Raw genomic sequence first — 23,952 nt, 5'->3', positions numbered from 1 at the left:
GCTCTCGCCTCGCCTCGGCTCAGTTTGGCCCGTCTCGCTCTGGTCGCAATCGCGCATTTGTCTTTTTTCCTCGCCCTTCCATCCATCCGTCCGTCCTCGTCCTCCATCTCCTCTTCCCTCCCCCCACTCCCTCCATCTTTCCTGCTCTTCCGAAGCTTGTCGTCATGGGTGCCGGTGAATCCAAGCCTGCTGCTCCCAAGGAGCTCCGCATGGTCCTGATGGGCCCCCCTGGTGAGCATCGTCGCTGCATCGCTGCTTCTACACAACCCCCCGACTCGTCGCGGCCATGCCCATCCTTCCAGTCGAGCTGTGCAAGGTGTTCTCGGCCTCGGCCGTGCTCCCGGCCGTGCTCCTCCGGACCTTGTCTGTCTGCCATCCGGCTGTGCTTGCACTTGTTCAAGTTGCATCCGCAGTATCGCCCTGGTCTGCCGCTCATGCCTCTCGCTTCGGGGACTTGCTTCCCGCTCCTCTTGCGCACCATCCAGGTGCCGGTAAGGGCACTCAGGCTCCCAAGATCAAGGAAACCTACTGTGCCTGCCACCTTGCTACCGGCGACATGCTCCGTGCTGCTGTTGCCAGCGGCTCTGAAGTAATACTGCGCCAGTCCCTCACCACCCGAGTCACTGCGTGCTGCGTCATGTTCTCTCAACTGCAGTCTCTGACATGTCAACTTGTCTGTTTGTGCTCCGCAGCTCGGCAAGCAGGCAAAGTCCATCATGGAGTCTGGTGGTCTCGTCTCCGATGAGATCGTCATCGGCCTGATCCGCGAGAACCTCGAGAGCAACCCCGAGTGCAAGCGCGGCTTCATCCTCGACGGCTTCCCCCGCACCGTCCCCCAGGCCGAGAAGCTCGACGATATGCTCATCAAGCGCAACCAGAAGCTGGACTGCGCTGTCGAGCTTGTTATCGACGACGCCCTCCTCGTCTCGCGCATCACTGGACGGCTCATCCACCCCGCCAGGTGAATATCCCTGCGTCTTGTGCACATGTACCCGGCATCGCAATCGGCCATCTCGCTCCATCAGATCGCATGGCGTCTCGTCAGATCCCGTCGGATCCCGTCAGATCGGCGAGTGTGGCTCTTGGAATGAAGCTGTCAGCCGCACTTTGTCTGCGTATTTCTTGTGGATCGATCTGCGACACTTTCCACCCTCAGACACGACAATCTGCCACTTGCGATCGTCATTCGACTCTGGGCAGTGTCAGTCCAGCAACAATGCCGATTTTGATCACTCGATCTCTTCGAGTGTCCGTCCGAGTACGTGCAGCACGAAGGAACTCGCCTGACTGATCCAATCCTCCGATCTCTCGTTTGGCAGTGGCCGCTCCTACCACACCGAGTTCAACCCTCCCAAGGTCAAGGGCAAGGACGACATCACCGGCGAGCCCCTGATCCAGCGCTCCGACGATAACGCCGTCACCCTCGTCAAGCGCCTCGAGTCGTACCACAAGTCCACCGTCCCTGTCGCCGAGTACTACAAGCGCCGCGGCATCTGGTTCGGCGTGGATGCTTCCCAGTCGCCGGCCACCGTCTGGGCCAGCCTGACGGCTATCTTCGAGAAGGTCTAAAGCCTCTCTGTCTCGTCCTTCTCGGGATCTCCCACTAGCGCCAAATGCTACTTTGCCCTCCCCGACACACCTTCTCCCAGTCTGATCCCCGTAGACACCCAGCGAACGACCCCCCCTAATAAAAACCCGGATCGACTGCTGTAGCCCCTTTCTTGCCGCTTCTATGATTCATTTCGATCCTCTCTTTCGCTTGAATCCTTTCCTCCTCCGCCCACAGACAGATAGTGCGAGTTTCGCTAGTCCATCCTCCGCTTCGCCTCGTGACCGAAAAATTAATCGATCAACCCATCTATGATGCTTCATCTGCTATGGGCAAAGAGACTCGGACGGCATCACTTTCTCTGGATGCTCCTCGATCTCCAAATACAGCGCTCCAACCGAACTGGCACTTGTGCGAATGTGCGGTCGCTGATGTGCATTTCGGCTGGGGCTGATGCGCTGCTCCGACTCAACCGTGAGCTGCTCCACACCGACACGAAGCAGCAGCCTGGTCTTCAGAGTCAATCGTCTCCAGCGACAAGACGCCGGGCATAACGCATGATGTACGGTGCGTGGTGGTGTCCTTGGTGTCGGTTGCTTGTGTTGTCTCGGCCACCACTCGCGATCGGCGACAACACCACTCGCAGATCCGCAATCTCCCGCATCTCCCGCATCTCCCGCATCTCCCGCATCTCCCGCATCTCCCGCTCTTCCCCGTTCTCTCCGAAACCATCTGCGCAGGGCACCACGCACATCCTGTCCATCCGACTCCAGCCGGGCCATATCTCGCACTTCCCTGCCGCCATGATCCGTGTTCCAGCGCTCCAGGCCAGGACCGCCAGCATCCGTCAAAGCATTCGCTGGTCCCGCTCGCTCCCGCTCCAAGCCCAACACCAGCCATGGTCTCCTCGCCGATCCTTTGCCTCCCAGGATAGCAGCACGCTGTCCCTTATCGACAAGCGACTGCGGTTCAACCTCACGCCGGCCGAAATCGAGTCCGCTGCCTCATCCGCGCTCGATTTGCAAAAGAAGAGCAAGTAGCTCCAAATAGAACCCATATCGATCTTGCCTGGGCCGAGTCCGTCGGTCCGTTTCTCGTTGCTCACTCTGACGACGGGGTTTCTCTTGCCTTTTGATACAGCCCATGATGCCGTCGCCGGCTTGGATCTGGCCCAGAGGAGCTTTTCCTCGTCCTTTGGCCAGCTCGCCCAGTGCGATAACGACATCACTGGCGAGCTTTCGGTTGTCCAGTTTCTCAAGCACATCTCGACTGAGCCCGAGGTATGCCGACACAGATGCAATCTGGCTGGCAGCTATGGGGAACGAATGAATGCTCAGATCCGAATGCGATCCGTCCCATCTCCCACCCAGGTCCGTGCGACAAGTACTGCAGTGTCCCAGCAGATTCAGTCGGCCCAGATCGAGATCTCGATGCGATCGGATGTGTACCGCTCGCTGCTCTCGACACCCGTCTCGGCCCAGACACATCCAGACGGAGACGAGGACTCCCGCCTGGTCGAGAAGACACTACAGGACTATGAGCGCAATGGCCTCGGTCTGAGCCAGGACCGCCAGGACCGGCTCCGCAAGCTTCGGATGAGGATCTCGGAGCTGTGCCTCGAATTCTCAAAGAATCTCGCCGATGACCGCACTGTCGTCAAGCTGACCCGTGATGAGCTGGAAGGTCTTCCGGAGGTGCGTTGGACGTGGGGTTTATTGTTATCAAGATGGTGAATCGGATGCATATTGGTGTTTGCATGGTATTGGAGCTGCTTGCTTTCTCGCTCGCACTGACAACGACACCCACAACTGGACCGTCAACCAACACCGGCACCGACAGGCGTTTCTGCAGGGCCTGGAAAAGGCGACGGAGGATGGCATCGACAAGTACATCGTGACGATGAAGTACCCGGATATTATTCCAGGTCAGCATCACCTCTTATCTCTGATCAAAATGCGACCATGCCAGACAGGGCTTGCCATCCTCTGCTCGGTATCATGCATGTTTCTCGCATCCACCACACCGATCTCGCTATTCTCTCAGCCCTGGTCGTCCGCGCTGGGGAGGCCCTTCTCACCTGCTCCTTGGCCATCTCCAAATGCACCATGTGTCATTCTGGATCCGCCGCAACCTGCCCATATCCAGTCATGAAGCTTGCAAAGAGGGACGAGACGAGAAAGAGACTCTACATTGCCAACTCGACAAGATGCGCCCCAAACATTGACATCATGCAGGAGGTGCGTGGTGGCTCCGCTTCGTCGTGTGCTCAAGTGTGATATGGAACGAACTGACCAGAACCACAACAGGTGATCCAACTTCGGAACCAGTGCGCCACGGTAAGTCGGGAGCGACTTGCGAATGAACACGACGTGGTTGTGGTTGTGGTTGTGGTTGTGGTTGTGGTTGTGGTTGTGGTTGTGGTTGTGGTTGTGGTTGTGGTTGTGGTTGGCGATGGCTACTTTCCTGGAGATTTGATATTTGCAGTCAATCAGTGTCTGGAACTAATCGCTAATGCCGTCTGTGAACATACGCCAGCTTATGGGATGCAGCAGCCACGCCGAGTTCCAGCTCCAGCCCAAAATGGCAAAGACCCCCGAGCAAGTTCTGACGGTACGAGACTGCTGTTCGATGGAGCGGCTGCCTTGCCAAAGTTGTGCTTGTTTCTAGAGCCATGATCGGGCTCATTGAATCCGATGCTGGCCTCACTGGTATCGAGTCTCGCCGCTTGGCTCATCGCGAACATACTTGACTCTGTCCTTTGGCCACAGTTCCTCAACAAGCTGCGGGAAGGTGTCACACCCATTGCCCGGCGCGAGCTCCAGACCCTGATCGAACTGAAGCAGGTAAGCTCATCGAGCCACCACTGAGCGTGGTCACGATTATCCCAAAGTACTTTGCATCGATTTCTGGTACATATCGCCCATACTGGAGCGCTGGCACTCACGCTATTCCTCGCAACCCTCAATCTCACCTGGGTACAGAAGGAAAAGTCAGCCCTTGGACAGGCGTTCGATGGCCAGCTTCATGCTTGGGACGTGCAGGTAACCACATGCCAGCCCGTCGATCGTGCAGCGGCAACAATGGCCTACAGCAACATATCTACTTGCGCGCCATGACTCGCAAACCCGGGCTCAGCAGGGCCGTTGGCAGAGTATCTTCATGACAAGGGTCCGAATGGATCAAGAGGCAGGAACAAGAATGTTTGTGCTCGCTCCAACGTGATCCTCACACGGCGCCATTGCGAATGCGCTTTCTTCCTTCAGTACTATAGCGACATGCTCCTTCGTGAGCAGTTTCAAGTCGACCACGAGAAGATCAAAGAGTACTATTCTCTTGACGCCGTCACCAAAGGTGAGTCCACACCCCCCGACCCTCAATGCTTCGATCGGCACAAGCCTGCCCAAGGGCTACCCGTCCTTTCCCTGCACGAGTTGCTCGACTCCTCACTTGCACTGAGCTCCTTGGTTTCTTCCCTCACCTCCTCCCGAATAAGGCATGCTGGATCTCTACGAGAAGATCCTCCAGGTCCGCTTTGTGCCTGTGGAGTCCCACGTCTGGCATCCGGACGTGCAGCTCATCCGTGTGGATGACTCAAGCACGGGAGAGCTCGTTGGTCATTTCTACCTCGATCTCTTCCCACGGGACGGCAAGTACACCCACGCAGGTACGGTTGGGTCACTGGACGTGGTTGTTGACTGGCTGACATCGTCCTCGGCCTACCTCTTGGGCAAAGGCAAGACTGGGCACACCGATCCTGGGAGCCCGTGGCTGCGACGGCTTATCCACCTTGTTCAAGTCATGACTAAATCCTGCCTGTGTGCCTTCGACTGCATTCATACCCAGCATGCTTCCCCTTGCTGCCCGGCCATCTCACCGCTGACCAGCAGCGCCAATCCCCCGTCGCGGCTATGGTTGCCAACTTCCCCAAGCCGTGAGTAGACACCGCGCTGCCCTGCATCAGGAGAAAGGATCAGATTGAGGCAGCGGTGGAAAGCACCGGCGTGTCTATTTCCTTCTCATCATTCACCCGACATGTTCCATCGCCGCCTCGGCGATGCTCTCATGCCCTCGTGTCTCGATTGTCTGACGCCTGTCCTTTGATCCCTGTCCACGCCTTTCATGATTCGTACTCATCGATCCAATTATCGGCCCATCAATCCACTCTCTCACCCGGACACGAACCCTCGATCCATCGTACGTCTATATCCTTTGCACCGTGCACTCGACGCACCCCGCAGTCGTCCAGGATATCCTTCGTTGCTGAAGCACGGCGAAATCATCACGTATTTCCACGAACTCGGTTTGTATCGCGCCTATCCCAGCCCAACACTGTTGCCACCACCTCGCTCGCACCCTCCTCGTCGTCAGCGCAGCGAAGTGCAGCCTCGGCCGCCTTATGACCGGAGGATGGTTGATTTCGAATGGTAGCTGTGATCCGATCCCATTGCTGTCATCGTCATTAACATGGGTCTCAATCTCCTGCTACTCGTCAAACATATCAATCAACGTTACATCAATACAACCGCAACAACGCTCCGCTTGCCCAATGCAATCGTATTCGGTCAGGTCATGTTATGCATGAGATCTGCTCCAAGACCAAGTGGGCTCGGTTCCACGGCACCAACACCGAGTGGGATTTTGTTGAGACCCCCTCGCAGGTGAGTGGTCGAGGCAAGAGAGAGCGGCTCTGCGGTGCGTCAGATGCCCACGGCAATTCTATCCCATAACGCGAAGCAGCGTGCGTCTGTTGGCTCGTTCCTTGAATGGTGCTGATTGGAGTGTTGGGTGCATGGTGTTCCTGTTCATCTGGGGGTTTCTCCGTGCTCACTTTACTGCCACGGACACACTCCCATTGCCATCGACGAAGTTTGACGTTTCATATGCCTTGATATCCCTCCCCGCCCTTCCTTTCCCGCAAAGATGTTTGAGAATTGGTGCTGGAACGAACGAATCCTGACGGCACTCTCGAGCCACTACCAAACCGGCGACAAGATCCCGCAGGAGCTCGTGCAGTCGCTGATCAAGAGCCGCAACGTCAACGCGGGGCTAAACTGCCTCCGTCAGATCTTCTTTGGGCTCTTTGACATGAGAGTCCACGGCCTGGCCGAGAATGGTGAGTCCGTGGCGGCGGGACAGTGGCCGAGCGGTGAATCAGCCGCTGCTGTTGTTGCCACATTATCCTGTCGTCAAACCGACGAGTGCTTGACCCCATGGGAGTGGGGCTAGATTGGCACAGGCTCATGCTCATTCGCCAGAGTCCGGTACACCAGCAGCCACCCTTCGTTGACTAGAGAGGTTGCTAACATCCATTCTATGCTGATACATCGATCCCACTGGATGGGCTGATTCACCTGCAATGGCCACCTTCTCAGAGTCAGTCGATGTGCGCTCGCTGTGGCAGCAGCTGATGGCTGAGGTGACCCTCATTCCGGGCATCGAAGGCACATGTGGTGCAGCCACCTTTGGCCACATCATGGGCGGATGTAAGTGTCTTTGTATCCCATCGCTGGTCCCATCAAGTGGCGACTCTCTGTCGACCCAGATCGATTTCGGACGGGAAGTGGCCGCTGTGCTTTGGTGCAATGTCGCACCGAACCCATCATGCATACTTGTCTACTCCCTCACCCATTCACTCGTTCACTCGTTCACCCCAGACGATGCGGGATACTACGGATATCTGTGTAAGTCATTCGAGTCGATCGCGATGGTGGGAGTAGTCCAGCGGCACTGCGATGCCCACCACAAACGACCATCCTCGCATCGATACTTTGGGCAACGCCACCCAACCATCGCTGGCTGACTTTGATGCCATCGCTCTGCATGGCCCATGTCATATAGGGTCGGAGGTCTACTCAACGGATCTGTTTGAGACCATGTTCAGCGAGGAGAATATCCTCAATGGCATCCACGGGAGGGCTTACCGAGACAAGATCCTCGGCCCTGGCGGAAGCAAGTGTGTATACCCGCGGCCAGATATCAGACGATAGATGGATTGGATGGGTTGATCGGGTGGGTTGCATGAACACGTCGAGGCGACTCATCATGAGTGTGACTCTCATTCCGCGCTTCTCACCGCCACCACTGTTCGCCACCCATCCAGGAACGGCATCGATATCATCCAGTCCTTCTTGGGCCGCCGCCCAGAAGACAGGATGTTCCTCAAGCGCCTTGGAATCTGATGGTGCCAGTTGTCTCAGACATAATACACACCCGGCGCATCAAGCGAGACAGACAAACGCCCCATGATCGGTTTATGTATTGAACGACTCGAGTGGATACTGTTTTGGCGGAGCGAAACGGAGGGATGGCGGGCATGTGGAGGATGGTAGAGCCGCTATGAGGGCAGCCACAACTCCAGGGGCTGTGGCAATAATGCGATGTGCGTGGGGAACGGAGTCTGACTGAGTCGACGGCAACAACAGACAGCAGAAAATAAAAAATAAAAAATACGAAAAATAGACAACAGAAATACGACAAATGCAAAACCGTGTGGATAATCTAGCGTCCACCTTGGGCGCCTCGGCAGCAGCGATATCGAGCAAACACGGGAGAGGAATCAAGGATGGTTGGACGAGCAGAACCTCGTGAGCGGCTCGGATCGTTCGTGCTGGAGAGATATAAGGCGAAATATGTGTTTCCAGCCCGGGAAGCAGGCGACAGGATATCTACGGAAAGATGATTACCATACCAATGAATATGGGTGCATGCGCCAACATCAGCGCAAGTACAGGCCCGAGCGAGACATGGGAATCGGAGAGGGGCATAGCCGTCTCGTGCTCGGCCTGCATGATGGAGCGACCCTCTCCGATCAACGAGGTGCAATGGACACTCACTTTGTGTCAGCAGCTGCTCCAGTACAGCCAATCAAGGCTGGTCAAGATCGCCAGAGGGCAGGGCAAAGGTGACTTTGGGACCGGTGCTGTTGTTGCCGTTGGCGTTGGCGTTGCTGCTGCTGCTGTGCTGATCGTGGGACGTCCTGGACAACAGGGGAGGGGAGGCTGGGCGGGGAGGAGATTTTCGGGCGCCGGGCATGCCATAGCCGCTCGCAGAATCGAAACCCCGCGACCATGATCGGATGCGACGGGATCGGATGTCACCCTTGCGACGCTCTTCGGAGCGGCGACCCATCTTGCGGAAGAGGCAGTACATGCCCAAGACCATGACGATGAAGCCAAAGGCGGTCGAGACAATGATGATGGACAGGGCCGTCGAGCTGAGGCCCTGGGGCTTTGTCCGCGGGGTAAGGGGCGGAAGGAGGTTCTGGCCGTCACCGTTACCGGGATTTGTGGAGTTGGTGTTGGTGCCGTTGCTGGCGGAGGAGAGCGAGCCGCAGACACCCGTCTGGTCGCAGTGCGACAGGCCAGGGTAGTCGCATTCAAGGTTGAAGAGACAGGAGGAGCCGGGAGTCTTGACGGGGACGCAGACTCGGTCTGCGGGCTCGCAGTAGAAGGGGTCCTGGTTCTTGAGGGACGAGTTGGAGGCGATCGGGCGGGAAAAGAACTGGCCGCCGTTGCAGTTGGAATAGAGGGCCAAGACGGTGGTGTCGACGTTGGAGATGGCGTGGATCGAGCTGCGGATACCAGTGTCGAGGGGGACAGGGCAGAGCGAGCAAGACTCCCCGCTGGAGAGGAAGGAGCTCTGGCCGGGGACGACGGCGACAAAAGTGCCATGGGGAATAGCCGTGCTGTTGTCGAGATCGAGAGCGTCTGCCAAGCGGTTGGTGAGGATGCAGCCCGGATAAAGGTTGGTGGTCTGGCAGAAAACACCTGTGCGATCGAGATAGCACGACTGGCCACTCGGGCAGTATGGGGTGTATCCCAGAGTTGGGTCAAAGGTGGCTCCCAGGTTGCATGGATGCGAGAGATTGGCGTCCGGGGGCAAGGTGAGATCAAGGGGAGCGTCGCTCATGGCGGTGATGGGAGATGCGGAGGAGGCAGAGGTGAGGACGGAGAGTGTATCGAATACAACGATGGTGTTGAATACAACGATGGTGTTGAATACTTCGAGGATGGATACCAAGAAGGCGAGACGGAAGTGCTGGCGGCAAGTGCTGGTGGCAGGATGGAGGAAACGAAGAGCGATTTGGGACGGGCGGCGGAGACCGATATAAGGGGCGAGGATGCACCGCCACAGCTTTGTTGGGCGTCGCTGTGCGACCCCGCGGGCGTCCGCGCGCGCCGATTGGCCCGGAGACCCTTGTGGTCCACGGGACCGGCAAGCGCAGCAGCGGAGAGCGCGCACGTGGGGGGCGGTGTATGCTTGCTGATGATATTGATGTGCAATATCCGTGATATGCGGTATCAGCGATATGCGGTATCGGTGGTGTGCTGTGTCCTCATTCGCAGCATCGCCGTGCGATATCGCTGGCCCGCGATGCAACTGGATATCGCGCATCGCCGCGCTGCCGATGTGCAAGTCGCCTGGCTGCAGAGGCAGATTCGGTGAAGCCCACGCTGTGCAGCACCGGGACAAGGACATCCTGCCTCTGCTTGTTGCCGATCGGCTCGGTCAGCACCATTTGATTGCCCAAGGAAGCCATCAAGGTTGGCGGATCGCATTTGGGTCATGGGAAAGGGTGTGTCAGACGAAATGCCTCCACAGATAATCTGACCTGGTCTGAGCCAAGGGCATCAATCCACCCCTCAGTCCGTTTCCAGCAAACCCAAACCGAAACGGGGCCATCGTGCTTGCCGCTTCTCTGGCGCCTGATGCATTTATCCATCGATAGGACGGTCCAAGAGTACAGGACCAAACGGCGATCTGCATGTCCTCCTCGAGACCAAGAAACCGAGCTAGTCCAACTGGGTCGTCACTGGAGCCTCATGCACTTTACTCCGGGAAGCTGTCTCGCCTCCAAGCGGTGTGATTCTTTGTCATGTTTCATCCCAGCCGGCCTGCTCGGCTGTCTTGGTCGCGAGCTATGCGTGCAAAGCGAGACCGCGAGCTGTGTGTGCAAAGCGAGACCGACAGTGGATGACAATACGATTCACTGCTTGCGAGGATACTTGCTGGTCTCTCCGACACCGATTCGGGCGGGATGTCTGGGATGTCGTTGCATTGGACGCACTCGGGTTCGTGGACAGTGCCAGCCAACCAGCGCATCGCCCTCCATCATGCAGTCCTCACCACCTTGTGTACATCAAGTTGATCACCTTAGCTCCCACTTTGCTGCAGCCATCTGCACCATCCAAGCTCGCATTGGAGGATGGTCGCTGCACGCCATCGATCTGCATGTCATCGATCTGCGGCTGTCATGTTCGTTCCCGGCCTGAGCGAACACCCACCGAGACGCTCTCGCTGGCTCTCGGCCCCCCTCTCTTCTCGGCACCCCTTGCGCTTTTGTCCCTTCCTCGTCCTCCATCTCCTCCTCCATCCCATCCACATCCAGCGCTCGCATCGCCCGTCCCTCCGCTGCCGCCGACCTCGCTCATCTGCAGCCTGCCCGCCTCACCACCATGCTCAGTGGCATCTTCTTCTTCAACGCCAAGGGCGAGGTCCTGATTTCGCGTCTCTATCGCTCGGATATCAAGTATGCATCGAGTCTCCCCACTCTCGCCCCTGTCAGCCCTGCCCCGGCGACGGCGTTCTTACAACGGGCATTACGCTTCGCCGCATTCACGAGAGCATCAAGTACCCACTGCTCCATCCCGCGTATCAGCTGCAGAGCCAATCTGAGCCTGGCCGAGCGGGTCTGACCGAGCTGCACCCCTCTTTGCCTTGGGGGGCGGATTGCTCGTTGACGACACGCCTCCATCGGCCTGTTGTCGCCTGGTCGGGCTGTTCTAACTCGAGCGATGCCATCCACCGTCCTGCCGATACGCGAATACAGGCGCTCGTTCTCGGATCTCTTCCGGATCCACGTCATCGCCTCGACCGATGTCCGCTCGCCCATCACCACGCTGGGATCCACCTCATTCTTCCACGTTCGCAACGAAAACATCTTCATCGTCGGCGTCTCGAAGCTCAACGCCAACGCCGCTCTGGTCTTTGAGTTTCTCTACAAGATCCTGAACCTTGGCAAGTCCTATTTCGGCAAGCTGGACGAGGAGGCGGTCAAGAACAACTTTGCTCTGATTTACGAGCTCCTTGATGGTGAGACCATGGTCCGTCGGTCCCGAGCAAACCCACACAGCCAGTCCGAGGCCGCCGATTGACTGCAGCGGCTCAAGGATCGGCTGTGCTCACAGCTATTGCTCCTGTCTCGCCCGAACGGATCGTCTGGGATATTCCTGCGTTCCGATAGAGGTCTGCGATTTCGGATACCCCCAAAACACCGAGTATGAGACGCTCAAGATGTTCATCACTACCGAGGGCGTCAAGTCCGAGATGGCCATGGTACGAGCCTGCCGCCGAAGAGCCAGATTGCGCGGACAGAGTGCTTTCGTTGTCCACATCTTCCGCAAATGCCATCGCGTCCCGATCCTCCTCCGCTGCAATGTGCCTCTGACCCCGAGTTTGCCGATTGCGCTGAATAGAAAATGGAGGGCTCCAAGATTGCCATCCAGGCGACGGGTGCGGTGCCGTGGAGACGGCCTGATATCAAGTACCGCAAGAACGAGGCCTTCTTGGACGTCATCGAAAGCGTCAATCTGCTCATGAGTGCCAAGGGTAAGCACTTATGCATCGCAGCCGCAGAGCCGGCCGCCGTGTAATGTGCACAAACAAGCCGTCGCTGCTCGCAGCTGACATTGTCTGACTCTGCAAATCACAGGCACCATTCTGCGAGCCGATGTGTCTGGCCAGCTGCTGATGCGGGCCTACCTGTCTGGCATGCCCGAGTGCAAGTTTGGCCTGAACGACAGAGTGCTGCTGGAAAAGGAAGGCAAGGTCACCCCCAACGTCAAACAGAGCGGTGCCGTCGAGCTGGATGACTGCCAGTTCCACCAGTGCGTCCGCTTGACCAGCTTCGACTCGAACCGAACGATCAGCTTTATTCCGCCCGACGGAGAGTTTGAGCTCATGAAGTATGCGAGTGTGCAGGGTGCGCCGAGATCATCCGCGGATGCGCATTCGGGTTGTGGGTGTCTCTGCGACTCATGGATACAGGCCGTGGCTATGAGTTGAAGGCAGCTTCGCGGCTGGTCCCGCCCTGATGAAGCGACGGCGGTCGATACTTGATTGGCACCGGCCGATTCTCTCGGGGGCACATCATCTCAGTCGCTCGTCGCATGCTCGCTGCAATCTTCCTTGCCGGAGACACTCTTCCCCCCCCCGGTTCTGACCTGCCTGCCACAACCATCCAGGTATCGAACGACCGAAAACATCAACCTTCCGTTCCGAGTGCACGCCGTTGTCAACGAGGTCTCCAAGACAAGGGTCGAGTTCAAGGTCTCGGTGCGCTCCCAGTTCTCGAGCAAGGTCTTTGCCCAAAACATTGTGGTGTGCATCCCCGTCCCCACCAACACGGCAAGCACCAAGATCCGAGTGACTAGCGGCAAAGCCAAATACAACGGCAGCGAGAACTGCTTCATCTGGAAGTGCGTATTCTGCGGGCGGACGCAGAGGAGAGGTCTCTGGTGCTGCTTTGAAACGTGACAATCTTTTGAATGGAATCGGCACCTGACTGCCACGCTGCTTGTTGTATCGATACCCCCCCCCCAGAATCTCAAAGTTCCAGGGACAGCAGGAATATCTCTTGGGCGCCGAGGCTGAGCTGACCGTCACAACCAACACGAAGCCCTGGTCGCGGCCTCCGATCACACTGGACTTCCAGGTGCAAAGTCATGCAGGACGGTCCTATCGACGGCAGCTCGCCGGATGCTCCATGTGCACATCCCGTGCCATACGTACTCACACCACGATGCATATCTCGTCTCCAATACATCGCACTCGAACGCTGCAGGTCCTGATGTTCACGGCATCTGGGTTGATGGTCCGATTCCTCAAGATCTTCGAGAAGAGCAACTACCCCAGCGTCAAATGGGTCCGCTACATGACCAAGGCCGGATCCTATCAGATCCGGGTGAGTGGCGAGGCTTTGCTGTCCAAGGTTGCGAGACGGCGTTCGTCGTGCAAGAGCAAGCCCCTGTCGGCGGCATCCACCCTGTGCAGAGGACTGTGGTCGTTACAGAGACTGACTTCGCGACCCGCATCGCGTGCCTCTGGCTGCTTTCTCTTCACAGTTCTGAACGCCTCGGCGGCCCTGGCTTTGGAGGATTCCACTCTGATCTCGTCGGTCACAGTGCGATCCTCACCGATGGACACCCTCGTCTCTCATCCGGCCCCCGTCGCTCCTGGTCTGATATCCGTCGTCGTGACTGCTGCGACGGGGCCCCACTTTGGGTCCTGCACTCGCCTTGCGTCTCCGTTACTATGTCACTTGTGTGGGGATGGGGAATGGGGAGTGGGGAAGGAGAAAACGGAGGAGGCTCGCAGCATTCCCTCGTTCCCACATTTGAATGTCCCTTACTCATCCCCTTGCCTTGTCTCCGCGCTTGCCCTCGCTCCAACTTCATTTCTCCTGCCTGCGCCTTCCTCAGAGGTCGAGTTGTGCTATAATAGAGCCGTTTGACAACTGGAGCTGCTGTCCCCCTCCCCTGCGATGCATGGATTCCTTTCTGGCTTTGTGTGAGAAGGAACCATGCATTCAGAGCCACAATCACGGGAATAGCAACAAGAAGGAAAAGAACTGTACTGAGAATGAAATGGAAAGAACGCGGCGAGTGAGAGTGTGTGTGTAAGTGAGAAAATGAGAAAGAGAGAAAGCGAGTGAAAAGGGTGGATGTGTGCTTATGGCCGATGAAGATGCAGATGCAAAAATGTGTATGTGCGTGCGTGTGTTATGGCGGCGGTGGCTTTGGTGTCCGTGAGCAAATAACGAAAGCACCGAAGCTGCGGGGAGAGCAAACAGGAAGGGAGAGAAGCACACATGACAGGATGCAGACAGAGGACCTTGAAGATGAAGATCAAGATGCAGATGCAGATGAAGAGAGCAGTAGGAGGAAAAATAGAGAGTGAGAGAGCCCATTTCGATTTGCAAGGAACAGAAGAGGCGATAGCTTGAGTCTGGAAGTCGAGACGAAGGCCCCCCGCTTGATCGCGACCAATGCCGTGTGTTTGGCGATGGATCTGTCACCAAAGTACAAGCTTGACTTCCCGCAATCCGTCGACACCAACCCAATCGAGCCGCCGGGGCCAGGTCGAGGTCGCTGCCCACATGTTCAGCGACGCCCGCTCTGGCTGGCGCAGTCGTGATGGCCTTTTGACTGTGGGTTCCCGTTGTTTCCATCTTGCTCGAGGCTTCAGTTCCGATCTGATCAAGGCAGGGACTGTTGGTCTCCGCTGCCTAGGTTGACGCCCCCCCCCTTCCCTTCCTCGAGAAACAGGGTCGCCGGGAACGTTACAAGATTGGACTGCGAGATTCAGGAGTTGTGCCAAATTGCTCAGACGCAGCAGAAGACCCCTGGGAGAGGGGGGAGGAACGACTGGTTTCCTGGTCCACTGCCCTCCTCCCCCCACCTCCTCCCACCCTTGTCGTGGGTTTCACGGCCGCTTCAGCGTCCAGTGTACGCACACAGTGTTTCCACTGTCCCGAACGACGATAATCTCTTCGACGCCGTGCCGCTCAATCAGCTCCATCTTGATGATCTTCCAGAGGCGGGTGTGCGTCTTTGGGTGCTGATCGAGCTCTGACGCCAGCATCGACCCCATCAAGGTCTTGAAGAGCGAGTCGGGATTGAGCCCCTCGGCGCTGCCGCGGTCGCGCTCGTTCTTGAGGTGGGTCATGATCAAGCCGATCATGCGCTTGATCACCTGCAGCTCTTCTTGGTGCCGCTGATTCCGGTGGTACTGCTGGTAGCGTATGGACATGGCTGCAACCACGAAGACAGTGCCCAGGGCCGCTGCCACGGTCGCGGCGTTCAGGTTCAGGATCCATGCGGTTGAGATGCGCGTCCAGCCCAGCACGAGCTCTTGCGTAGGCGACGATGACGACGAGGACGACGAGGACGATGATGACGACGAGGACGACGAGGACGACGGCGAGTCATGCTGGTTCGGAACGCAGGCATATTCGACAAAGTTCGGGTAGAACAGACTCCGGACCCACGACCGATGGATCGCCTGGACATGCAGTTGCGAGGCAGGCCGCCGGCCCGACGACTCCAAGCCCTGGCAGCTCCGGACCAAGCCGCCGCTGCAGTGGGCGAATTTGGGACAGGGCATGCAGTTGGACTCTTGCACCGACCCGGATGGGCAGTAGTGCATCAGCGGGTCGCGCAAAAAGTACAGCCCCAGCGCAGATCCCAGCACAGCAACAAGCATCAGCGCAACCCCGAACTTGACGGATTGTTCCAGACACGAGGACGACCGGCCTGCCAAGACCGGTGGCCGTTTGGTCGATCCAAGCAAGTCCGAGAGCCGACCGAGCGAGTAGCTGGGACTCAGGATGGGGCCCCGTCGTCGCTGGCGAGGATTGCCGTCCCATTTCTCGATAAAGACCTGGGTGGACTGCGGCGATATGCGGGGGCTTTGGTTGGGCTCGCATTCGGTCTGGGGAGAGGTATCACATCGGGCTGCGACTGGCCTTTTCGGTGTCGGGGGCTGAGTCGTGGTCGAGAAGGCAGCGACGGGAGCGACCGACGGAAGCTGAGGGCTGGCGAGAGGAGACCTTGTTGTCGCAGCGCTGGTCGCAGGCTGTTTGACGGGCCATGGCGAGAGAAATCCAGGTTTTGGAGCCTCGAGTGGAGCTGGTTGTGGCCGTGGTCGTTCCGATGGCACGGGCGACCCCGCAGGCTGCGAGTGGCTCTTGGAGGTCGACGAGCTGCCCTGGCTGGTTCCGGGGTAGGCTCCGCAATGGGTGCTGGCGCCGGTACTTGGGCTCGAGCCGGCATTAATGTTAGCTCGGGTGTGGGCAATGACATGGACCGGGCCGGCGTGTGTGCCAGAGTTGCTTCCATGATTGCTGCTGCTACTAGGCGTAGGGGTATGGTGAACGGAGCTTTCTTGCGGGCGGCTCTTCTTGAGGGGGGTATGGGAGCGACCGGCGCCATCCACGCGGGCCGCGGGCTTTGCGCCCGACTGAAACACATTCTCGCTGGAGAAGGAAATGTCGTCCGAGTCGTAGATGGTGTCGTCGTCGTCGTGTTCTGGGGTCGAGTGGACAAACAGAGGACGCATTGGCGGTGGGAGCGGGGTGATGCGCGGCTGGCTGTCGACAGAGTCCGGCTCGACAAGCTTACCAGGCTTGGCCCTCCGACACTTGTCGGACTGCACCGGGGCGGGTTCGGGCACGGGTACGGATGCAGGCGTGGGCTTGGACTTGGGTATCTCGGGTGCCAGGTGAGATCGTGTCTTGGCTGCCTTTGGGGAGTGTCGATTTGAGTCGGCCTCATGGAGGGTATGGAGGGCCTGGAAGGCCTGGGTGCTCGGGCCGAAAGTGTCGCGCTTGAGCTTGAAGTGCCACGACGACGCATGGGCGCTGGGCGGACCGGCCGACGGCGACGACTCGTCCTCCTCGCCGTCCGAGCCTGAGGATGGGGCCGGGCTGTTGGAGGCAAGGGTGTGGCCCGTCCTGGCGGAGCTGTCGCTGGCCCGCACGCCCGGTTTCGACTTTGATATCCGCGCGGCGTCCTGAGCAATGTCCTCGACGAGGGTGCTTGGCGATGGTGTGGGCAAATAGGGCGGCGGCACTGTCGCACCGTGGTGCCCCTTGGCGGGAGGATCTTGTTCGTGATAGGACACATGCGCATTGGCGGTGGCCCGCGAGCGACGGTCCTTGGCCGGCGGTATCGAGTGTCGCTCTTGATAATATGGCTTGGCATGTATCCGAGGGTCGCTACTGGATGCGGCAGGCTCGCCGTGGGCCGTCCATGGTGATGTATCCTGGTCCGGGCCTTCGCCCCAGGAGGCATGGAGACGTACCGACGATGCCACCGAGGATGAAGCCGTGGCCATGAACCGCGTCGACGATCCGTCGGTCGAGTACTGTGGCAGATCCCGCTCGAGGATCTCAAAGTCGTCGACCTGCCCGTCGCTGTGGACGTGGCGCAACGAGACCATCAGGCTGTTGACATTGGGGCTCTCCTTGTTCATCCGCCGGAACTCCTCGTTCCGCATCTCTTGCTCGACCGCAAAGGTCGGTGAACGAGTGTCGATCGAGATCCGGGGGCCTGGCGTCCCAACGGATGTGTGAGGCTCGGACTGGTGCGGCCGGATCAGGTGGTCGTTGCTATCGCCCGAAGCCATGTCGGAGACGATCCGGACGGCAGGAAAAGACCGTGAAGTGCCTGAGACGGGCTTGGATGGGGCCGGGGCGGGCGAGGTGCTCTCCGAAGCGACCCTGGGATTTGCTGCTGATGCTGCTGATGCCGCAGCGGGTTTGTTGGATCGAGGGACATGCTGGCTGAGGAGCCGCTTCTGGCTGTCGGAGAACTTGTCGAGGCCACTCTCCCGCTCTCCAAATATCTCGGAAGGCGACAGCGAGGGCCGCAGGGTAAACTCTTGCCCGTCGCCGCTGACGATGGTGATGCCGGCGGTGGAGGGCGTCATGCAGGCCATTGTCTCGATGCGGATGCGGGCTTTGTGGATAATGTCGTACTGGTGAAAGAGCTCGAGATAGGTGTCCTTGCAAGCCAGGACGACACAGATGGGTGGTGGTTAGACGACAGTGGCGATGGGCAGCAAGCCGACACGAATGACCGCGACGAGATGAAGGAGGGAAGCATGTAAGCATGTATGCATGTAAGCATGTAAGCATTCATGCATGTAAGCATGTAAGCATTCATGCATGAGACTCGATACCTTCTTTGCCTTTGTTGCTGGCAGAGGAACGTCGAACTGAGAGAGGATGGACGACAGCTGAGAGATGGTGAGCCGGCTTGGGTTAAAGCTGGGATCGGCGAGCGACTTGACGAGATCGACCAAGGTAACGGTCATGGTGCAGGCCGGATGTGAATGAATGGATGGACGGGTGGATGGATGAGCGAATGAATGGATGGACGGATGGATGGGTGGAATCGGTCTCGATGATTGATTGGGATGACACCAATCCCGACGAGGGTTATTTCGGGGCCGCTGGGTGCTGGACTTGGGGAGCCGTGGATACGAGAGAGATTGATGCAGCAGAGGAGAGCTGTAACGAGTCCAGGAAGCGAGAGCAGGTGTGGGGGGATGAATTGCGGATGAGTGGCTGCGATAGTGATGGCACCGACTGGCCAGCGGGTCCGCTCTGCCCCGCCAATGCTTCCTCCATCTGCATCTGCATCTGCATCCGACATCCGACATCCGCATGGGGACATGTGCGGTTCTCCTGCACTGCCTTGGGAGGAAACGGCAGGAAATAGCTCGAGCTCGAATGGACCGCCGCGAACCAGTGGCCTCCCAAACACCTAACCCCACCGAGCTAGCAGTGCCTTCTGCCGGGCTCTCTGCTGGGTATGGCCACCGGCCCAGAAGATGGCTCTACAGCATGCAGCAGGCTGATGCTGTGTGTGAGGGGGGGGGGACGAGCACAATATCGACAAAGCGGCAGCTTGCCTTGACCAAGGACTGGTTCTTTACCCCGGAGACGAACGCTGCAGGCCTTCTGGAGGAGACAGAGCCCTCTCGGCAAGAGCGATGTTGCGACCAGAGGGAGAGGAGAAAGCGGCCGAGGACCAAGACCAAGACCGGCGCTGCAATATGAAGCCGGTCGAATTAGATGGATGAGCGGGAAGTGTGTCGGGCCAGGCAGGACGCGGGAAGGGATGGGAAGGGAGTGAGAAGGGGAGGGGAGGAGCCTCAGATCCGGGACGGTGGATACGAAGGTGCCCTGGGGACAAAGGGAGCAAGGTTCAATATGCCCAAAAACGCGATGGATGGTTCCACGACGCCGAGCTGAGCTGGAAAACCACCAGGGGGTGGCTGGCGGTAGGACGATGTGGCCGGAAGGTGCAGGGAAGGGGGAGGGGAGCGGTTGAATCAAGAAAAAGGGAGGGAAAGAAGGGCAGGGTGCGAGGAAACCCCAGGCCGAGCGGGCGGAGAGGCGGGGCGGGCTGTCGTGGCGGCGGGAACGGTTGGGGGGAGTGCTGGCGAGAACAGTCGGGCGACGAGGGGAGGACAGCGGAGGGCTCGCTGCGGGCGGGAGGGGTCACCTGGGGTGAGAAAGGTCACATTGGATGCTATTACCAACGGCGGACAGAGGAGGAACAGTTGATGGTGTGAACCGAAGAGCGCGAGGGCGAGTCGGGCGATGGGGAGTGTCGATGGCGTGAGAATGGCGATGTGTTGCAAGTAAAACCATCCATCAATACCATCTACTGATTGCTGCTTGGGTTATATGGGGAGCGCTGTTTGCATTTTATGGTATTTACTGCTCTGCATCATGGGATGTCTATTAAATTGTATCGCGGAATGTCTATTGGCATAATCCCATGGAATACACTACTTCTGTCTCATGGGGTGTCTATGACATTGTCTCGTGCTCGACTTGCGGTTGCGTGTGTCGGCGACACCCATCCACGAGAGTGCAATATATGACCCGCACACTCCCCCTTCCGACTTGGGCGCCAAACCGACTCTGCCCCGGGTGAACTCATGACAGCCCTCCCTGCGAGTGGATCCCGAGGAAAGTCCGTGAGTGTCAGGACAGACCCTCTCCCTCCTCCCCCTCTCGCTGTCGTCCGACGATGTAGAGTCAGTCCTGGCCCTCGCAGATCTCGGCATGCGGCAGGCATGTGGCAGGCATGCGACCGAGTCATGTGGCAGCGCTTGGCGGTCTTTGAAGCCGACCGTGTGAAATGGGGCCACACAGCCCTCAGAATACAATGTGCTGCATTGCTTATGGCATGGTGGTATGATGGTATGTGGCATGATGGTATGGTGGCATCGACTCGATTGCATCACCCTGAGGCAAATTGGTCTCTTCAGTGACTGCAGGTGGTGGTGGATCAGAGCGGCAGCCGGCTCGACGATGGGTGGGCTTGAAAAGGAGACCCAGAGAAAAGCGACACGCCTGGCCCATCACAGGATCTCTCGTTTTCAATTTGGGGCTTGCTGTAAACAGTATCCTATTTCATCGGTTTGTCAACACTAAACCATCAAGCCATAGAGGGTATCGGCCTTTGCAACACAGGTATACTCCCACTCAATATGCAAGACTACAGGGACTGAGTACATACTCGACTCGGTTGCACTCGAGCCGGCCTCATGGCCGCTGCCAGGGAACGGCAGCCAACGAACACGAGCGAAGAAGGGGCAAGGTCAGCAACATGGAGATGGAGATGGAGATGGAGATGGAGATGGAGATGGAGATGGAGATGGAGATGGAGATGGACTGAGCAGAGGCTGAAATGACAAGCGACCGCCGAGTGGTCCAGGGGCCATTACTCTGGGTTCAGGACGTTGTTCACCATCCCGTGCTGGTCATAGCATGTGTTCTGGTCAAGGGCGCATCTCCACTGGCCGTCCACGAGAAACTTGAACTGCCAAGGGCGCGAGCGATCGAGCTGCAAGTACGCCTCGAATTCTCCATCGTAGACCTCGGTCATTTCGATCTTTTGCTGTGGCAGAAGGAGCAGGGACGCCAAGATCGATTGGCGGTCCAAATGTTAGTGATATGGAGGACCGCGGTATCTCATGGGAACGACGAGCACTATGCCTCCGACCAGATATCTTTCCCATAGCCCCCCCCCAACAACAAGCGGCCACTCCCATGATGCCTCAGCCCCCTGCTCTGCCTCGATCGCAGCTGAGGGTGGGTGGGCGAAGACGGCGTGCGAATCCAGCTGCCCACGAGAGCCGTCGTTTGGCGCCATTGGGATGGGCTGATCTCGACCGCCAAGGGACGGAGCGACGGGCGGGGGCGGATCGTTCGTCCCGCCGGTATCCGCCTCGCGATCGGATTCGTGCACCGGAGGCCGCTCTGCCCATTGAACCGCTCGGCGGAGGCATGTGCTGTTTCTTTTCTTCAGTACAGACGCCTTGCGTTGGCCCAGGTCAGGAGCGAAGGGAGAGGGGGAAGGAATTGAAAGTGCCTCCGCATGATCGTCTCGAACGTGCGTTTTGCGGGCGGCTGGATTGTCGAGGCGGAGCTGTCTCCCTCGGCCGGATAAGGCTTCCCTGGGCCATGGATTGGACGATCTCGTCCGATTTGCCTCATTACCGGCGCCGATTCGGGCTGCTGGTTGCCCTCCAAGGCCCATATCGGAGCTTCTCGTCTCAGGCGATCCGGTTCCACGTTCCGTATCGGCTCGGTCCAGTACAAGCTCCTGCTCTTGTCCATGTCCATGGGCCGGTCCGCATGTGATCGCAGACCTGCCCTGTCCTGTCCTGTTCTGTTCTGTCCTCGTGCACTGGTATCCATAATACAGCACATATCCCCAGCTCTCCCACGGACGATTGATCAGCACAGATGGGAGCCGTACGTACCTTCCAGTCGTCAAAGTCGCCCGTCAGAATGACTCTTCTACCGCCGTGGACCCACCGGAACGGGACAATCCTGACGGACGAGTTCGAGTGGGTCGAGTCGGAGGATGTGGCCGATCTTGGGCTCCGTGGCGAGGGGCGCGAGTTGACGGGCCGGGCCAGATAGCGATCGGTCTGGATCTGCAAGCACTTTGAGTCCATGGCGATCGAGATGAGCCTGGGCGGAGCAAAGGAAGGAAGAGAGATGCAGGACGGGGGAGGAAGGGGATCGGTGTGCCGAGCCGGGCGCTGCGTCGGGCAGGGGTGCAGGAGGTTCGGAGCACGATCGGAGCCTGAGTGGGAAGGCAGAGGCGCAGGGGTCGCAGGTGCACAGGCACGACGATGCGCGAAGGGGTGGGCAGAGACAAATTGGAGAGCGGGGGCTGCTGGGTGTGCGAATTGCAGGATCTCCCAGACGGAGAGATGGTGGGAGGAGTCGGTCGGTCGGGGCAGAATCAACCAGGGGGGGAGTGGCTTTATAGCAGCACCCTACAGGGGGAATGCAGACGTATCGGACTGCAGATGGGGGCCGATAGCGCTCAGATAACAGCCCGGACAGCAAGCCCACTTTACACAAACAAACCGATAACGGCTGCAATACGATGCGATTGGCGAGGCGACGGTGTATTCGCGTGTCTGCATCAACGATGCAGCAGCAGCGGGCCAGCCGATGGCCGAGAGCGCTGCCGGGCCAACCTTGACCGATGGAGGCAGTGGCGACAACACAAACAACGAGGCAAAGTGGAATCGGCCAGAGGGCAGGCAGCGTTTGGCCTCGAAGGGACTAGTGACGTCGGCGATGGACGGGTGGCTGCCGGCGAGCACCGGCCGATCGACGGCGAGCGCGGGGAGGACGGGTGCGACGGTGATTGAGCAGACGGGAGCGTTGCGTGGGGCTGGTGAGATATGCATGGGGCTGGTGGGGAGTGTGGAAGAAACATGGTGTTTGTAGCCCGGGGGCTGAGTGGATCTGCGATGGCGCAAGCGAGCGCACGACACTGGCAGTGCGATTGGCGAACGATGGTGCGGTGCAGCCGGGAGGGAGGATGAAATGAGGATGTGTCTGTTGTCGATAGAGAATAGACACCAACTCCTGCAATATCGACATCAAATACTACAAAACACCAACACCAATCGACATCAAGTTAGACAAATACCAACACCAATCGACATCAAGTTCGACAAAACACCAACATCAATCACCACGAAACATCAACACAAAACATCAATCGACACCAACCCCCGACTCATCCTGACTCTGACTGCGGTGTCTGTCTGCTCGGAGACTCGGACCCGGTCCAGCCCGCTCGGGCCACGGCACCTGAATCACTGGATCCTGATCCTCGCCCTCTGGCCGCAGCCAAGCATTCGATGCGATGTGCGATGTGCGATGTGCGATGTGCGATGTGCGATGTGCGATGTGCGATGTGCGATGTCAGCGATGCGGTATGCATGCCAGCGGGACGGACCCTCTGCCGTATCAGATTCCCCCCCCCAGGCCGCATGCCCCTGCACGTTCTGCTCCACTTCGCCCATCTCCACGACCATCTCCACGACCATCTCCACGACCATGTCCATTCCCATTCCGGCCATCTCCGGTCAGGTGTGATGACTGCAAGTCGGCCGCGGCCCTGCGCTCCCGGCGGCACAACCGCTCTCGGAACAACACCAACCCGCTCTGGAGTGCGCAAACAAAGCCAGCATCCAGGCGCACCAGCCTTGCCACCGCAGGAGTGACCACAGGGACTGTGGTCGAGTCGGATGCACTTGCCCAGTGAAAATCCGCCGCCCACCGAATCGACTTGCCCATCCCGCTGCAACTGCGGCTCGGCACCTTTACCAACCACTTACCACCTTAACACTCTCACACTCAACATTATCACACTCTCACACTCAATACTCAACACTCATCATTATCACACTCACCCATTCCAACATTATCACACCCCCCAATACCTCAACACTTGAACACGCACCCGCCAGGCTCGCTGCCCTTGTCCTGGCCCCAACAAGCCCCAGCC

The 23,952-nt window shown here is 58.4% G+C and overlaps 8 protein-coding genes across 8 annotated transcripts; 4 read left to right on the top strand and 4 right to left on the bottom strand.

The window, feature by feature from the left end:
* Nucleotides 1-16: 16 nt before the first annotated feature.
* On the top strand, nt 17-1,951 carry BJ171DRAFT_521492 (adenylate kinase-domain-containing protein). Its single transcript, XM_053112481.1, has 4 exons — nt 17-231; nt 486-589; nt 693-961; nt 1,320-1,951. Exons 1-4 carry the CDS (start codon nt 165-167, stop codon nt 1,567-1,569), a joined length of 690 nt encoding a protein of 229 aa, XP_052962855.1. The 5' UTR covers nt 17-164; the 3' UTR covers nt 1,570-1,951.
* A 401-nt stretch (nt 1,952-2,352) lies between these two features.
* BJ171DRAFT_585987 (Thimet oligopeptidase) lies at nt 2,353-7,728 on the top strand (the record flags this gene model as incomplete). Its single annotated transcript, XM_053114393.1, has 19 exons — nt 2,353-2,585; nt 2,727-2,829; nt 2,920-3,243; nt 3,389-3,473; nt 3,695-3,786; nt 3,856-3,885; nt 4,085-4,159; nt 4,318-4,392; nt 4,531-4,590; nt 4,813-4,900; nt 5,043-5,213; nt 5,393-5,480; nt 5,788-5,849; nt 6,116-6,207; nt 6,470-6,662; nt 6,922-7,032; nt 7,204-7,230; nt 7,388-7,502; nt 7,650-7,728. 19 exons carry the CDS (start codon nt 2,353-2,355, stop codon nt 7,726-7,728), a joined length of 2,103 nt encoding a protein of 700 aa, XP_052962854.1.
* A 198-nt stretch (nt 7,729-7,926) lies between these two features.
* Nucleotides 7,927-9,621, bottom strand: BJ171DRAFT_229473 (uncharacterized protein). The gene is made up of 2 exons (XM_053106546.1): nt 8,383-9,621; nt 7,927-8,214 (listed from the first exon to the last, which is right to left on the bottom strand). The coding sequence occupies exon 1, from the start codon at nt 9,455-9,457 to the stop codon at nt 8,414-8,416; it is 1,044 nt and encodes a 347-aa protein (XP_052962853.1). The 5' UTR covers nt 9,458-9,621; the 3' UTR covers nt 7,927-8,214; nt 8,383-8,413.
* Nucleotides 9,622-10,142: 521 nt separating this feature from the next.
* On the top strand, nt 10,143-10,913 carry BJ171DRAFT_229411 (uncharacterized protein). Its single transcript, XM_053106545.1, has one exon. The coding sequence runs from the start codon at nt 10,258-10,260 to the stop codon at nt 10,819-10,821; it is 564 nt and encodes a 187-aa protein (XP_052962852.1). The 5' UTR covers nt 10,143-10,257; the 3' UTR covers nt 10,822-10,913.
* Nucleotides 10,914-14,034, top strand: BJ171DRAFT_229389 (adaptor complex AP-3 domain-containing protein). Its single transcript, XM_053106543.1, has 10 exons — nt 10,914-11,078; nt 11,379-11,641; nt 11,793-11,884; nt 12,025-12,157; nt 12,261-12,513; nt 12,793-13,026; nt 13,151-13,262; nt 13,392-13,511; nt 13,672-13,785; nt 14,029-14,034. Exons 1-9 carry the CDS (start codon nt 11,005-11,007, stop codon nt 13,675-13,677), a joined length of 1,287 nt encoding a protein of 428 aa, XP_052962851.1. The 5' UTR covers nt 10,914-11,004; the 3' UTR covers nt 13,678-13,785; nt 14,029-14,034.
* On the bottom strand, nt 14,035-14,904 carry BJ171DRAFT_229390 (uncharacterized protein). Its single transcript, XM_053106544.1, has one exon. It carries the CDS (start codon nt 14,775-14,777, stop codon nt 14,148-14,150), a length of 630 nt encoding a protein of 209 aa, XP_052962850.1. The 5' UTR covers nt 14,778-14,904; the 3' UTR covers nt 14,035-14,147.
* Nucleotides 14,905-15,031: 127 nt separating this feature from the next.
* BJ171DRAFT_585984 (uncharacterized protein) lies at nt 15,032-18,424 on the bottom strand (the record flags this gene model as incomplete). Its single annotated transcript, XM_053114392.1, has 2 exons — nt 15,032-18,112; nt 18,290-18,424. 2 exons carry the CDS (start codon nt 18,422-18,424, stop codon nt 15,032-15,034), a joined length of 3,216 nt encoding a protein of 1,071 aa, XP_052962849.1.
* A 2,089-nt stretch (nt 18,425-20,513) lies between these two features.
* Nucleotides 20,514-22,180, bottom strand: BJ171DRAFT_229382 (immunoglobulin E-set). Its single transcript, XM_053106542.1, has 2 exons — nt 21,896-22,180; nt 20,514-21,027 (listed from the first exon to the last, which is right to left on the bottom strand). The coding sequence occupies exons 1-2, from the start codon at nt 22,091-22,093 to the stop codon at nt 20,851-20,853; spliced, it is 375 nt and encodes a 124-aa protein (XP_052962848.1). The 5' UTR covers nt 22,094-22,180; the 3' UTR covers nt 20,514-20,850.
* Between the last annotated feature and the right edge of the window lie 1,772 nt (nt 22,181-23,952).

Source organism: Polychytrium aggregatum, assembly GCF_025602895.1.
Source record: "Polychytrium aggregatum strain JEL109 chromosome Unknown BJ171scaffold_47, whole genome shotgun sequence".
Classification (NCBI taxonomy): Eukaryota; Fungi; Chytridiomycota; class Chytridiomycetes; order Polychytriales; genus Polychytrium; species Polychytrium aggregatum.
This window is presented reverse-complemented; position numbering and strand designations above follow the sequence as displayed.

Excerpts from the sequence above, each read along its gene's own strand:
- BJ171DRAFT_229382 (XM_053106542.1), bottom strand. The coding sequence starts at position 22,093 with ATGGACTCAAAGTGCTTGCAGATCCAGACCGATCGCTATCTGGCCCGG. Across the intron at positions 21,028-21,895 it reads GCGACTTTGACGACTGGAAG|CAAAAGATCGAAATGACCGA; the intron begins GTACGTACGGCT and ends CTTCTGCCACAG.
- BJ171DRAFT_229473 (XM_053106546.1), bottom strand. The coding sequence starts at position 9,457 with ATGAGCGACGCTCCCCTTGATCTCACCTTGCCCCCGGACGCCAATCTC.
- BJ171DRAFT_229389 (XM_053106543.1), top strand. The coding sequence starts at position 11,005 with ATGCTCAGTGGCATCTTCTTCTTCAACGCCAAGGGCGAGGTCCTGATT. Across the intron at positions 12,514-12,792 it reads GGAGAGTTTGAGCTCATGAA|GTATCGAACGACCGAAAACA; the intron begins GTATGCGAGTGT and ends ACAACCATCCAG. Across the intron at positions 13,027-13,150 it reads GAGAACTGCTTCATCTGGAA|AATCTCAAAGTTCCAGGGAC; the intron begins GTGCGTATTCTG and ends CCCCCCCCCCAG.
- BJ171DRAFT_229390 (XM_053106544.1), bottom strand. The coding sequence starts at position 14,777 with ATGGAAACAACGGGAACCCACAGTCAAAAGGCCATCACGACTGCGCCA.
- BJ171DRAFT_521492 (XM_053112481.1), top strand. The coding sequence starts at position 165 with ATGGGTGCCGGTGAATCCAAGCCTGCTGCTCCCAAGGAGCTCCGCATG. Across the intron at positions 590-692 it reads CTGTTGCCAGCGGCTCTGAA|CTCGGCAAGCAGGCAAAGTC; the intron begins GTAATACTGCGC and ends TGTGCTCCGCAG. Across the intron at positions 962-1,319 it reads CGGCTCATCCACCCCGCCAG|TGGCCGCTCCTACCACACCG; the intron begins GTGAATATCCCT and ends CTCGTTTGGCAG.
- BJ171DRAFT_229411 (XM_053106545.1), top strand. The coding sequence starts at position 10,258 with ATGCATTTATCCATCGATAGGACGGTCCAAGAGTACAGGACCAAACGG.